Source organism: Aotus nancymaae, unplaced genomic scaffold (genome assembly GCF_030222135.1).
Source record: "Aotus nancymaae isolate 86718 unplaced genomic scaffold, 86718_ANA_hifiasm-v0.15.2.pri h1tg000016l, whole genome shotgun sequence".
Lineage (NCBI taxonomy): Eukaryota > Metazoa > Chordata > Mammalia > Primates > Aotidae > Aotus > Aotus nancymaae.
In genome coordinates this window covers 67,984,366-67,999,388 of record NW_026988428.1, presented here as the reverse complement: position 1 = coordinate 67,999,388, position 15,023 = coordinate 67,984,366, and the positions used below count along the sequence as shown (strand labels likewise).

Below are 15,023 nucleotides of genomic sequence, written 5' to 3'. Positions count from 1 at the left end.
TTGAAAAAATGAATTGATTGTTTCCTGTTTTCTGTTCCATCAAAGTCTTAACAAAATAGGAATAATTTTATTTTCACGAAGCCTCTCAGAACCTAATTGTAAAGTCATCTTCATGTCGCGTCTTTTGCAAGGGTAGGTCTTGGACCACTTTTCTACTTCTTCCATAGGCTGTCAGTGTGATACCCAGATGCCCTTCCATAAATAAGTTCAGCTTTCATATCTGTATGAACTGATGTCTTCAATTTGCTCTGCTCACTGAATTCTCCTCATTTCTAAGACCTGCTCTCTTTTCTTTTGCAACCATGCTTTAAATACTGTGTCATTCTCTCTTTTTTCTTTCTCTTCTATTTTCCGTTGCTCTTCCTCTCTTTTCAGCTCTTCTCTCTTTTGTTCTAGTTTTTGTAGTTCTTTCTGTCGAGGGGAAAGACAGTATATTTAGGTCACTGGTGAGATATGTGCAGACTGTGTCCTGATTAGATTTCCCATTCCCTTTACTTCGACCTGAGTGGGCAGCAGAACTTGGACAAGTCTTGCGGATGAGTGGTGGCTGAGGAATATAAGCCAGCGGCTCTCCTGTTGATGAGCGTGTGGCAGCATGAATCTTTGCTGCAGAATCTTCTTTCTTGATGCCACTGACATAGGAATTGGAAGATCTGGTAACAACTGCTGAGGGTCATTTTCTGTACGATTTGCATTATTAACGGAGGCAAAAACTCCTGACCCTCAATGTCTTGTAAATTCAGAAGTTCAAATTTTCCATCTCTCTCTATCAGTATTGTCCTATCCTTGTTTATTTCACAGTTTTCATTGGTAAGTGACAGGAGCACATTTTCTTGTCCAAAATCATTGGAAGTACATAACTGTGACAGTTTCCCAAACATATTCTTTTCATTTTCAGAATAATTTTTATAAGTATTAGTGTCTTCTAGTGGAGGAACTTTCAGATCAACTAATTTGTCCTGGAACTTAAGTTTTCACTTGCTTTTATCATTCACGGGTTCTTGATTCTGTAGAAGCTTGTTAGCTTGTACAATTTTCTTCATAATATATCTCCTTACTTCCTCATCCTCTCCCTTCTCCAAGTCTTTCTGGCTTTCTAGTTTGGATTCCTGGAAAGAGTTTTCACTATTTGAATCTGATATGGGATACTTGGTACAGAAATGAAGACATTTCTTCTTGGCGAGACCTCATCCTGCAATGATGTGTCAGGATCAGAAAGCTGTTTGGTGTGTTCTATTACTGTTTCATTCTCTTTTAAGTCTTGATTAATATGCTCTTCCTTCAAACAAGTCATCTCTATTATGCTGGCATCACTTTTTCCATTTTCACTAATTACCCACTCCAGGTTCTTTTCAAAATCATCTTCATATTCTTCAATTTCTTTTGAATCAGTATCTTTATTTTCATTCATTTTCCTCTCTCCCACCATTAATATCTCCGCATCGCCCTTCCCTTCTCTCCCTCCATGTCCCTCCTGTCTGTGTAAAATGCGCCGGCTGGGGTCACAGAGATGGCCAGGGGAATTCTCCTCTCCTCCTCTTTCTAAGTTCTTCACATTGAGGCAAGGGAGACCCTGGCACCTGCCTCCGCGGCAGCCAGGACCACACTGCCATGGCAACAGCATGCCTCTGCGTTCTCTATCTGGGCCTCTCGCCGGCAGATCAATTTTTGAGGACATAATGTCATTCATATCTTTTATGTATGAATCCTAAAAGAAATTCCAGCTAAAAAATAATGCTTTCCACAAAAAACTTACATGTCTGCCCTTCTCAGATGCTGAAGGCCGTAACTTATCGGTTGTCATTTATCTTGGCTGCCGAGATGCTCAGAACTGAGTTTGTAATTATTTTATCCTTGGTTCCTAACGGTCATTTCCCCCTTTGCATATTTTCTGACTTCCTTTTTATCTTTAACTGTGAGACAGTATCTTCTATTGATACTAGAATTGGACTGCCTACTCCTGAATCCCAACTCTGTCACTAATAGCTCAGTAACTTGACATTTTAACCTCTGTATGCCTCAATTTTCTCACATTTAAATTGGAGGCAATAATACTACGTGCTTCACAGAATTTATGTAAAAGTTGAAAGGGCTTATCTATAAAAGCACTTGGAATCGTGCCTGGCACATACTAAACATTATGTAAATACCATTAAATCCATGTTCTAAAATACTCTGTGCATATGTGCTTTGCAAAGTACCACAGATCCATTTGGGAAGCAGGCAAAATATACAAATTATTTTTATTAAATCTTTATTTTGTTTTAAGTCACAGAATTATTATCTTCTGACAATAACCAATTTAAGCAACAGAGAAGTGATTACAGAATCCCTGCACCTCCCCAGGTAACCAGCAATCCCAGTTATGTGGAAATAACTACCGTGTTCCATTTCTTCAACTTCAGTCCATTCATCCTCATCTGTTGAGATTTTCTTCCTATACAATAAGTGCACATACTATATTGAATATACACTTCGCATGCTTCCTTTCCAACTTGATATGCTTCTGCCATTGCCAAGCCACAAGACTCAGAAGCTGTCTACCCCAAATTAAGCTGACAGTTTTGAAAACTTAGTCTTATATTTGTCTTACGTTTTGTTTGTTTGTTATAAACTTGGCTAACTTAAATTCACTTTCCTACAACAATGCCCACGTTGGAGTTCGTTATCTACAAAGCAGGGACAGTAACACCTCCTTTGTAATTAGGTTACTGTGCGGATTTGATGCTGTTATGTGTAATGAGACTTCTAAGTGCTGGCCAGCTGGACTTCCCTTTCCCTGCCAGCGGGGGCGCAGTTTAACCGAGAAGGTGTCCTGGAGGAGAGTGTTGTGAAGAGTGAGAAGTTTTTCCCACGAGGTTTCTCTCGCTTTGCCTCCGCAGTATACACGTATATCCAAAGCCGGTTCTACCGGTCCCCAGAGGTGATCCTGGGCCACTCCTACGACATGGCCATTGACATGTGGAGCCTGGGCTGCATCATGGCAGAGTTGTACACGGGCTACCCACTGTTCCCTGGGGAGAATGAGGTGGAGCAGCTGGCCTGCATCCTGGAGGTACGGGGAGGGCTGGCTGGAGGTCGGCTCCCACGGAGACCGTGGGCTTTGATCTCAAACACTGGGCTGCATCAGACTTGCCCAGGACCATGGCCTGCCTACTTTTTTTTTTTTTCTTTGGTTGGGTGTTCCCTAAAAGTAGTTTTGAAATTGTGTACCCCCTTGTACATTGTCAAGTTGACGTCTAACATTTTTATCTTAAATTTAAATAGTAGCAGAGGATGTCATTTCCATCATATTGTAAATAGTGACATTTTAAAATAAAAGTGTTACACCACCCTTTCAGAAATATCCAGAAGAATACAAAACCAGAGTGACATGACACCCATTAAAATCTATCTGAAAGTATGTGATTTTAATGGGTTTAAAAACCCATTAGTTTTTAAAAGTTTAGTACTTTCACATATTACATTAAAGAAGAGAATTGTTCAAATACTTGGCCATTAGATGTAACCTTGAGTTATGGTGAATGTAAGAAGACAGTTGGAATGAAAATAACCTACTGGTAAATAAATGTCTTTAGAATGTGTATGCTGAAGCTCTACATAAGTATTTTCAGGTCCTAAATCATATTTTCATTATAGCAAATATGTTAACATGCAGAGGTCTTTTTAATCAGAAAGTTCAGGGGTTATCATCTAGCTTTCATTATCTGATTTTGTATTGTCTTAGAAATAAATTAATTTGAGTCAGATAAACTAGAAATACATTCCCTAGCTACAACTTAGTCTGTGGGTGCTCTTTTCCTTAATTTAAAAATGTTACCAACTCCACTTAGATTCTCTTTGTTTTTATGTCTTATTTTCCAGAAGACTCTTTAGATTTTTGTTAGATTTTCAGGTCCTTTAAAGAGTGTTTTGTAGATCAGCACACTGTAGAATCAAAATAAATGTAGTCAAATTTTATTGGAATCAGGTCCTATAAAGATCATTGTGTATAGCTCCCGTAAAGTTATTGTGGTTTTTCCTGAACTTTTCCTTCTGCAGCAAAGTTCTATGTTCATTAACTACACACTATTTTTTTTTTTTTTTGAGACGGAGTTTCGCACTTGTTACCCAGACTGGAGTGCAATGGCGCGATCTTGGCTCACTGCAACCTCCGCCTCCTGGGTTCAGGCAGTTCTCCTGCCTCAGCCTCCTGAGTAGCTGGGATTACAGGCACGCACCACCATGCCCAGCTAATTTTTTGTATTTTTAGTAGAGACGGGGTTTCACCATGTTGACCAGCATGGTCTCGATTTCTTGACCTCGTGATCCACCCGCCTCGGCCTCCCAAAGTGCTGGGATTACAGGCGTGAGCCACCGCGCCCGGTCCAACTACACACTATTTTAAAGTAGAAGATGGTGGTGAAAGATCTGTTTGTGTCACCTTTGGGTTTTTTTTCTTTGTCAAAGCAATGGCAGTGTTGATTGTAACAGAAAATTATCTGGAATTTGGACTTGAAACAGGTAATAGTTTCATACAACTTTAAAAATCAACTTTGCTTTATCTAGTGTTAATATTTTTGACCTCAGTATTTAAGTTTTATATCTGATAAACACTTAAAATTAAGTTTGAAGTATATACTCTAATGTTCTAAGTAATTAACCTTTGTTATTCTTAATTAAAATCTATTTTTGCTTTTGTTTTAGCTAAGTTTTTAATTGATTTTTCCAATAATACTGTCTCATTTTTTTCTTACAGTTAAATAAGCTTCTGTAATGCTAAAGTTTACTCACATGGTTAAAGAATTAATGCAAATTTTATGCACATTCATGGAATGTACAAATATCAAAGGGATGTTTTCAAAGGCTGTTCTTGCTAATAACCAAATTTTATTGCATTATGGCATACTAATTAACACATGAAAGAGCTAAGCTAGTCACTTCAAACTTTAAGATGCTCTGTTTTCTAGCATTTTATTTCCACAGAAAGATTCTGTGTTTCACATCTGTGATAAGAGTAATCTTTTTTTTTTCCCTACAGGGTTTACAAATTTTTCAGACAGTGTCATGCAGTTTCTTGAAAAGCAAGATTTAGAATCTCAGTAAGTTTTTGAAAAATTAAGCATTATTTAAATTTAACATTTTCTATTTTTAATAAAGCAGTATTTACTAGAAATAGTTGTTTTAAATTAGTAAAGAGTTTTAAGTTGGACTGTTAGTTCTAGAAGCATCCTCACTCATAATTTTTATATAGAATTATAAAAATTTTATATAAAATTAGTATCTTTCATAGAATTCTTATGTAAATTTGCATTTCTTTAATTCTTCTCCCTCCAGAGATTAAATTTATATCCAAGACATATGTCAATTCCCTGTTGAAGGTGTAGGTTAGGTTGTTGTCACTATGACTAAAGGGATGCCTAGTTTAGTTTACAGTTCACCAGAATCCATTATAGGTACTTAAATAATTGCAATCTTTTTGTAGAAATTTGATTTGTTTTACTATTATTGTAAGATAATTTGTTAGAAGAAAGGAAATTATTTGAAAGTTAATTGTAAATATTTAACAGCTTTTTTTAAAATTTTATTTTTAGGAGTCCTGTTTCAAAACTTACTTTCAAATTTTCATGGCTATTTTCTGTTCACTCATTGGAGCTTCTTTGACATTTCCTGGATTACGGCTGGCTCAAATGCATCTGGATGCCCTGAATTTGGCAACAGAAAAAAATTACACAGTAAGCAGAAAATGTACATAAGCACATGTAGATAAATATATGTTTTCCATCTTAATGAAGGTATATTATTGTAATGTAATCATAAATTATTGTATTGAGAATTAATAATCAAATAACCATTTGCTGTCACACTACTTTCTCTTTCAACTATAAGCAAATTTCTTTTATTTGCTTCTAAATTTTATGTCATATATTTAAAAAGATACACCAATTACTAAATTTGTCTTACATGCTAAAATGAAAGTATCAAAATTTATGTTCTTTCTCATTCAGGGGCTTCTATTGCAATCTCTACAACTAAACAGGATCTATAGAAATTTCCCTTAGAAAAATCAGATCATTTTGATTTAAAATATTGTTTAAATTTTTATATAAATCTATTTAAATTAACTTTTTAATGTAAAATTTTATTTTAAAACATTTCAAAACTGCAAGTTGTATATATGAGATGTTTGTTTTCCTTATGTTGTTTATCTGCTTATTAGGCTCTTATTAAAATAATATATCTTTTCATTTTGGGATTAATACTATACAATGTTACATATTGTACATTACTTCTAATTACCAAATTCTATTATAGTTCTAAAACTCTATGTTAGTTTGGAGAAGTGATATTCCATCTTTATATGTGGTTCAAAGCCCATTTACTATATTCTTTGTGGTTGTCACAGATTTTTTTTTGTTGATGTAGACATCTTGGCAGAAAGACAGGCTTATATCTACTTCAACTTGTATTCAGATCAAAGTTCCTGTCTCATCGTTTTGTTGTGCAGTAGAAGCCCAACTTGAGAATATTTTATTTTGATATGTGTATTTATAATCATTAAGTTTCTCTGGGTGATCTTATTTCCTAACATTTCTGTTCTTTAAAACCTATTTTTAATGATGCTGATTCTTTAGTCTTTTCACATTCTTAACTCTCTTACCTATGTCATTTTCCTTTAATTTTGACTGTCTTTTTTTTCACCTCACTTCCATTTTTCTACATATGCTTTATACGTGTGTTTACTTATTATCACCCCCCACTACACACTCCTTCATAACCGTTTTTTTTTCCTCCTTTTACTCAGCATGCTTTTGGCTACATTCTGCTTTTCTCTCGCCACTTGTCTTTCTAATGGCTTCTTTTAAGACAAAACCTGGTTCTCCCCCTTCTCTCTACGCACACACGTCAGTCCACTAACCCCAGTGTTAGGATTTAAAAAGCTGAAAAGGGTGGGTGGAGGGGAGCCCTTCACAAGCTGCTGAAACCGCTGTGGGCTGCTCCTTGATACTAGAGCGTTCCCTAGCAACACTGCATACCTGATACTACTTCTTTCTTCCCCCACATCCGATGGTTTATCCAGGCTGTGGGATGAAAGAATCACTTTATAAAAACATTTAAAGCATTTAGTGGTGGTTGGGGGTGGAGTGTACATTTTAGTGTCCTTTTTAGTAAAATGTGGTTTCATTTTAAGATTTTTTTCCGTTAGGGATTTGGGGTTTTATTTTATTTTCAGTTTATCGCAGCCCCTCATTGTGTCATAGCACTCTGCCTTGATACAAGGGTGTGGGCAAGCTAGTTCTGTTGTGAGAGTAACATGATGGGCACAAAGAGCAGCATTCTCTTCACCCTCGTGGCCAGGCACTAGGACCTGTTTTTCTATCAGAGGTTAAGGCAAGATTTCTGCCTTTCCCTGTTAGGTGTTCCTGGCTTCCTGACCCGGCCCTGTTTCCTCACACAGATCACTGTCATTTGCCTGTGTAGTGATACTTTAAAATACGGTGTTTGTGTGTAATTTGAACCCTCCAGTTTAGCTCTTAAGTGTGGTTGATAATGAAAGCAGTTTATGGTAATAAAATATCTGAAGAATTTGCCTATTTTGTAAAATGAGAAAAATTTTCACCAGCCATCTGTCTCTGTAGGATTCAAACTTAGACAATTAACAATGAAGTTATAGCGCAGACCTGAAAGCTTTCCTGTATTAGGTATATTGACTCGTCGGGAGTAATGTACATTTTTTTGATATATATATGGCATAGAGAAATTATTTCAAGTGTGTTCATAATCATTTAAAAAGAAATTAAAATGTGGAATCACTTATGATTTTAACAATGGAAATTTAAAATTATACATGATCATTACAGTTGAAAGTTTCCTTATTTGCAGGTTTTACTGTAGGTTCCATCTGCCATGTGCCTTCTAATATTATGGACCTGGCTAATTACTGTCATTTACTTGTAGATAAGAAGAAGATACTTTGTTTCAGTTGCACTAAAAATTATCAGATGACTCTCCTGTACTGAAAACCCATTAGATTCATTTACTATATAAAGATAGAATGATTAAATACCTGCTTATTCTCCTTATGAGAATCTAGTGCCTGAGGATCTGTCACTGTCTCCCATCACCCCCAGATGAGACCATGTAGTTGCAGGAAATCAGGGCTCCCGCAGATTCTGCATCATGGCATAATGATAGAAATAAAGTGCACAACAATGTAATGTGCTTGAATCCTCCAGAAACCATTCTCCCACCCCACTCCCATCCGTGGAATAATTGTCTTCCATAAAACTGGTCCCTGGTGTGAAAAAGAGAATTAATCGGAATAAAGCCCAGTCCTTCCAAACTAAACATCAGCGCCTTGGAGCTTATCTTCACCCCTCCTCTTCATCTTTTTGACCACTCATTTTCTGGTAACCTCACCACTGTTGCTATAGAAACAGTGATATCACCAATTGTGATTCTGATGTCACTCTCCAGTCCCAGCAAGCGGGAGGTACATAGAAGGCCACAGGAGGAAACAAGATCTTAAGCTGAGCAAAAACATCTCGGCGTCTTCATTGACTTTAAAAGTATATTCTGGAGTCTTCTGTGGTTCACTATTCAAGTGCTACAGAGGTAGGAAATCTTACTGGACTGATAAAACAGCACGTTTTCTGATCCTCTGTGGTTGAAAGAGAGAATTCAGTGACAAGTGATAGGCAACTTTTTATGTTCAGCCCACCCTTGTTCTTCTGTCCAGCCAATTTTTTTTTTCTTTTTTTGAGTTGGAGTCTTACTCTGTTGCCCAGGCTGGAGTGCAGTGGTGCAATCTTGGCTCACTGCAACTTCCACCTCCTGGGTTCAAGTGATTTTCCTGCCTTAGACTCCCGAGTAGCTGGGATTATAGGCATACACCATGTCACCTGGCTAATTTTTGTATTTTTAATAGAGACAGTGTTTCACCATGTTGGGTAGGCTGATCTTGAACTCCTGACCTTAAGTGATCTGCCCAACTCAGCCTCCCAAAGTACCAGAATTACAGGTGTGAGCCACCGTACCCAGCCTGCTCAGACAATTCTAATCCTACCTCTGGAAATAAATAAACCTCTCCTTCAGCAGCTTTAAAGTCAAAGCTACCATCTTTGCTGCTGACATTGTGATCTTTTTACAGATTGGACAAGATCTCCTCAGCCATCCTTTTGGAGACATGAAGGGTCTTACTTCCTGCTTCCCCATTTGATAGAGTAGAAGCTTGGCTACATACTGACTTTTCCTATTCACCCTGTGGCCATTCCTAAAGTTCTTTTCTTTCCAGTGCCCCAAGAGCAAAACAGAACTGGTATAGCCCTGAGTCCAATTCTCATGCACTTTTATCCTCTCACTGTTGTTTCTGAAGCCTTGGTTAGACAACAGAGAACTGGGAAAGGTCAGGATATGTATAGCTGTGTAGTGAAAGTATATCTGTACTAACAGGGGCTAGAGGAAGAAGATACTACTCAGGGAACGTGAAAATAAAGAAGTTCCACTGGAAAGCTTAACAATGAGTGGTGCCATTGAGACACGCACACGCACGCACACATGCACTCACCCTAATCATTATTTAAACAAAATCGATTGAAACTGATTTAATCAGCAACAAGGTTTATTGAGCTTCTACGATGTAGCAGGTACTTACAGAAAGGAAGGCAGTAAAATAGAATGGATATAAGAAACATATTCTTCCCTCTCAAAACTAGTAATCAAACCTGGTTGAATAAACCTCAAAACTTGATCAAGTATGTAGCAACCCTGCAAGAACTTTACTTATACTTTCTGCAATCTGAGTTTTTCCATGAGTTTAGGAACCTTGGGTAAACAGGAACTTCTCACTTAAAATGGATACAGGAGAAAAATGCCTTGAGATAGAGCCGTGGTCTAGGATTCAACCACCATTACCAAGCCCCTGTGTTGCTTATGCCCTTCCTGACTGGCATTCAGATTTGCACTCCTCCTCAACTTGAAGTAATCATCACATTGCCATTTTTGAGGAACGTTTTAGTCCAATCTTTCTATTGCCCATGGGAAAATTTCACAGCTGCCAGAATGTTAGCAGGGCTGGAATATCTAAAGAAATATATATACACTGATTCTAGCATTTCCTTTCTGAGCATCAATATCCTAACCTATGAGAGTGCTAGAAAACATGGCTTCTACAGTCCCTTTATCATTAATTTAATAGATAACACAAAGCATCATTTTCTTTAACTACAGGATGTTATTTACCAATTTTTGAACTTATAGTAATTTATGAATCCATTCACTGACTTCATTAAACTCTTTAGCTCTTCCTTTTTTGACACTTCGTTATGAGAAACATTGATTTAGAAATCTGAATGTCGTTACCATTAATAAGTATTAAAGTACCTCTTTATAGATGCTATCATCTATAAAGACAATTAGGAAGTTTTAAAAGTCCAAAACAAGCTTCACAATGCAGATAAACACACATATAGGACCTAGAAAATAGAATAAAAAACATTAGAACATAAGTAAGTGAAGTGTTTGCTGAATATATTTGACGAGTAGGTTCTCTTTCTGTGAAAAAAATACAAAAGCACTTTTGAGATGTTGATTTATTTGTACTAGTGGAATAGGAAGGTCTGTTAGTAAATCATGACTGAGTCTCTGGGGTGAACGTATCTCCCAAAGGAGTTGAGCTTCAAGAAGTCTTGAATATATGAATTACCACCATAGTAAATTTGAGCAAGCCATCTCTTTTTTATTCTTGGATTCTCCAATCCAAAAGAAAAAAATGAGCTATCTGAAAATGGGCAGATTGTGCATATTCATTCTTCCAGCAGATAATTATTACGCTCCAATTTTAAGATACTAGCTACTATGAGGGATACCAAGATGAATAGGAAAATGCCTCGCCCCTTATGAAGTCACCCAGTAAAGAAGATGAAATATATGGGAGCAATTAAAATACAAGATAGAATGTACATGTTGAAACAAAATATGATAGAAGCCTCAGTGAGGGAGCAATCACATTCACTAGGTATCTAGAAAATATTTCAAGGATAGAGTAGCCCTGGCTTGACCTGGGCTAAAAAGTAAGGGTGAATTCAGAGAGCCATTACTGGGTGCTGGGTGGATAGTCGACAAGAGAGTACAGTGCTCTGACATCTTCTGCTGAAATGTCTCAGTAGAACTAGAACAAGGAAGTTAATTAATCTGAAAGACATCTATGAATCCCCCTCATAACTTGAGAGTGTGTATTTGTAGTCCTCAAAGATGCTTGCAAAGTGTTTGGAGTTCCATAAATTTAGGGTGCTTATTCGTTCCAGCTGTTTTTCTTCCAACTTCTTATTCAAGCAAGTTTAAAACTAAGCTAAAAATTTTTAGTGTCTTCATTGTTTGAAAAGACTGTATGCCAATGATTTGAAAGTGAGGAATAACAATAGTCATTTAAGAAATAATTGGTCCAAAAGTGGAACCGTTTTTGTCATCTGGGAACTGCTAGAATGCACCAAGAACAAGATGTGCACTCATGAAATTTGAATGTCATTTTGAGCTCATTACTTAAATGCACATGTGAAAAATAATAAATAGGTCAAAATCATTATTTGGTAATAAGAGCAGTAAGTTTCATCTGTAAAATTTGTCATTTTTATCTGTGTCTTTCCATTGCAGATTCCATATTCATGTAATCATGGCAGGACGGGGCATACACTGAGGGATAGTGAAAAGAACAATAAATTAACCAAGACTTTTCCTCATATCTCAGAACCTATCCTGAGTAAGAGTAAGTGATCACATAATTTCCATACTTTTTATGTATAATTTTCAGCATTATAATTGTATATAGCTTAAAATAAGGAAATGTATCCTATTGATTTTGTCACACTTTTCTGTTAGAAGTAACTCATTTGGATGAAATATAAAGTGAAGATTAAGAGATTGTGTTTCTGGCTCTCACTAGTACATCAATAATCTAGGACAGCCTGCTTCTGAGTCTTCCAATTCTTTGGCCAAATCATAATACCATTCATTATTTTCTTTATAGTAATGATGCAAGCATAAGAATATTTATATGTAAGTATATGTAATAGTGATGCAAGCCTAAAAATATTTATAAGTATATATGTTTATGCAGAGGACGTTACAGGGTTTAACCTCAGACGTTAACAACTTCCTTGTTAAGGTAACAAAACATTAAAATAAGATACCAAAAAAAATTAGTAATTGGGCTGGGCAGGGTGGCCCACACCTGCAATCCCAGCACTTTGGGAGACCAAGGCAGGTAGATCACTTGAGGTCAGGAGTTCAAGACCAGCCTGGCCAGCATGGTGAAATCCTATCCCTACTCAAAATACAAAAATTAGCCAAGTGTGGTGTGCCTGGTGTAGTCCCAGCTACTTGGGAGGCTGAGGCAGGTAATTATCACATTGACATTTTTGAGGAACATACTAATCCGATCCTTCTATTGGCCATGGGAAAATTTCACAGCTTCCAGGATGTTAGCAGTGCTGGAATATCTAAAGGAATTAAGATATTCCCTTGGGAGGCAGAGGTGGTGGTGAGCAACCTGGGAGGCAAATGTTACAGTGAGCCAAGATCGCACCAGTGCGGTCCAACCTGGGCAACAGAGTGGGACGTTGTCTCAAAAAATAAAAGAAAGTTAGAAAATCTGAAAGAAATGGGTAAATAATTATCTTTCTGGACCTAGCCAGTGTTTCTCACAGAGTCTCTCCAGATAAGCCCTGGTCTAGAAATTCTCAATTCTTGATGTATATTAGAATCACCCAGGGAGCATTTAAGAATTTTAAGAATGCCTAAGTTTCCCCAACCAAAAACCATTGAAATAAGATTTTCAGGGGGATGGTAATTTGGATTCAGTATCTTTACACAGTTCTCTTGGTGATTCTCATGTCTAATTAGAGGAGAGGACCCATTGTTTACCTAAGGAATCCATTGTATTTGGATACCTGGAAGATTAAAATAAACTGCTTCCTTAGCTCAGTAATCTGAGGTAGTGATTTCTGTGTGAAAACAGGTGCAAATTATTGTGAGAGCAAAGAATAAGTAGCTCTTAAAAGATCTTGTATTTTCTTTTTAATGATTATCTGAAATATCCTGTATAACAAAAATGACATATCCACTTATATATGTTTCAATCATGTATTTAATCTTTCATTGATCTGTGCTGGTTTTATTTTGAGGGAGGATGTCTATCCTCATCACAGTCCAAAGTCATTTAAAACAAATATTTCCAGTTAACCAGATGTTCATGCCTTAATATTGCTTTGCTTATTTCAAGCAATTTTTCATAAAACACAATTGTTCTATAAAAAATTAGGATAAGCTGTTGGGCTTGATTACAACAGTATTTTAAACCAGTATTTTGTTGGAATTAAAATACAGAGATACTCTGTTTCATAAAGATGTTTGAGGCATTGGGGAGGAGAAATGGTGTAGCTATTCCACCTTGATAATCGAGACGTATAGGTCTGAGCAGAATTTTTTTGTTTTTAAATTTTTTAATGGCAGCTGAGTCTAGGGGATGAAGAGGGAAGGAGGGATAAGCTGATCAAAGTTTTTAATATAAGAAGGGAAACGTCAATGTGGAAGCCTGGGAATGGAAGTCTGACATAGAAAAGCGGGCAAGATTCTCATAATTTTAGGTGATCAGTGGATAACTCTAAGTCATTATGATAGTTGGCCATAAGTAAGGAGTACATAGAGTAGGTACCATGATCAATCAATGAAAGCAGCAGGTCTAAGCAATTCATTTAAGAAAAATGACTGCAAATGTAAAAAGAGAGAAATAGTAGCAAGAGGGAAGTTTGGGATAGAATAAGACAATTAAAATGAATCTCAGTTTTCTGTCTTAGAAGACCAGGTAAATGGTGGTGCCATTACCGAGGTTAGGGAATTGAGCAAAGTTTTGGAAAGGCTGTGAACGGATTCACTTCAGCAAGGAAATCACTGCATCCGTGGACAAAGGCCCGTTGGATGGCGCACATGACATCTCTTTTGTCCTGACTGATATTCAGAAATTCCACTGAACCACAGAGGCTGAGAATTCCCCCAGGATCCTTGGCTAATGAGGAGTTTGGTCTTTAGTAAGAGGGTTGCCAGACTTACTGCTAGTATGAGTAAGTTACGGCTTTAGAAATTAATTAAAAATAAAACATCTTTTACTTAAAAGCTAAATTGGTAGGGCCAGAACCACCAACAAGGGAGCAGTAAATTAATTCTATTTTGGTCACATTGAGTTTTGAGTGTCTACTGAAAAACCAGTGGGTGCAGGGGGAGAGGGTCATCAAGCAAGGACACAAAGGGGTGGGACATGGCTGCTAGGTTCATTCATTTAACAAAGATGTGTTAAGCACCTGTAGGAGATACCAGGCACTAGCTTCTTCCTTAGAGGTGCAAATAAGTTTAAGAAATCTTCCTTCCATTGAGAGCTGTGGATGAAGATATCCAGAGTGGAGTGGGTCTAAAGTGGCTGTTCGGGAAGGTCTCTATTGAAGGCATTGTTCATATTTCCCATGCCTTAGCCGTGATCACCACGTTTCTTCTTACTTTTATATAATCTGCCCTTTTGATGATTCTTTCTTATTTTTTTTTTTCCTACTTCCAGATGTCAGATAAGGTTGACTGGTTACAAAGTCAAAATGGAGTGTGCAGAGTTGATGTCTATTCTCCTGGAGACAGCCAAGCCCAGGGCTGGAAAATGGTAAGGGTCAGCCTCTTGATAAACACTAGGTTAAGAATATGGGGCTGTCATTAACAGTAGCCTTATTCTCTCCACCATACCACCAACCTCTTATTTTTCATGGTGGGATTCTTGAGGTGGATAGGAAATGAGCTCCTGTAGAACAAAACATTCCCATTTATACTTTTCTGGAAAAAAAATTCCCATCATATGGTATTTAATATGCTATAATTAATGAATATATATGTACATATAAGCTGTATAACATATATTGTTTATGTATATATCATGTATATGTAAATATATATGTATATGTCATGTGTATATTGTAGCTGTAAAATTTTAATTTTCCAACAGAGAGGAA

At 36.9% G+C, this 15,023-nt stretch overlaps 1 protein-coding gene and 1 pseudogene across 1 annotated transcript in view; one reads left to right on the top strand and one right to left on the bottom strand.

Moving 5' to 3' along the window:
- The window catches only part of DYRK4 (dual specificity tyrosine phosphorylation regulated kinase 4), a 60,678-nt gene that overhangs the window by 34,854 nt on the left and 10,801 nt on the right, over positions 1 to 15,023 (top strand). The window contains 2 exon segments of the mRNA XM_064376810.1: positions 2,883 to 3,055; positions 14,585 to 14,680. Coding sequence (XP_064232880.1) covers positions 2,883 to 3,055; positions 14,585 to 14,680 — 269 coding nt within the window.
- On the bottom strand, positions 208 to 1,411 carry LOC105719696 (coiled-coil domain-containing protein 181-like; annotated as a pseudogene).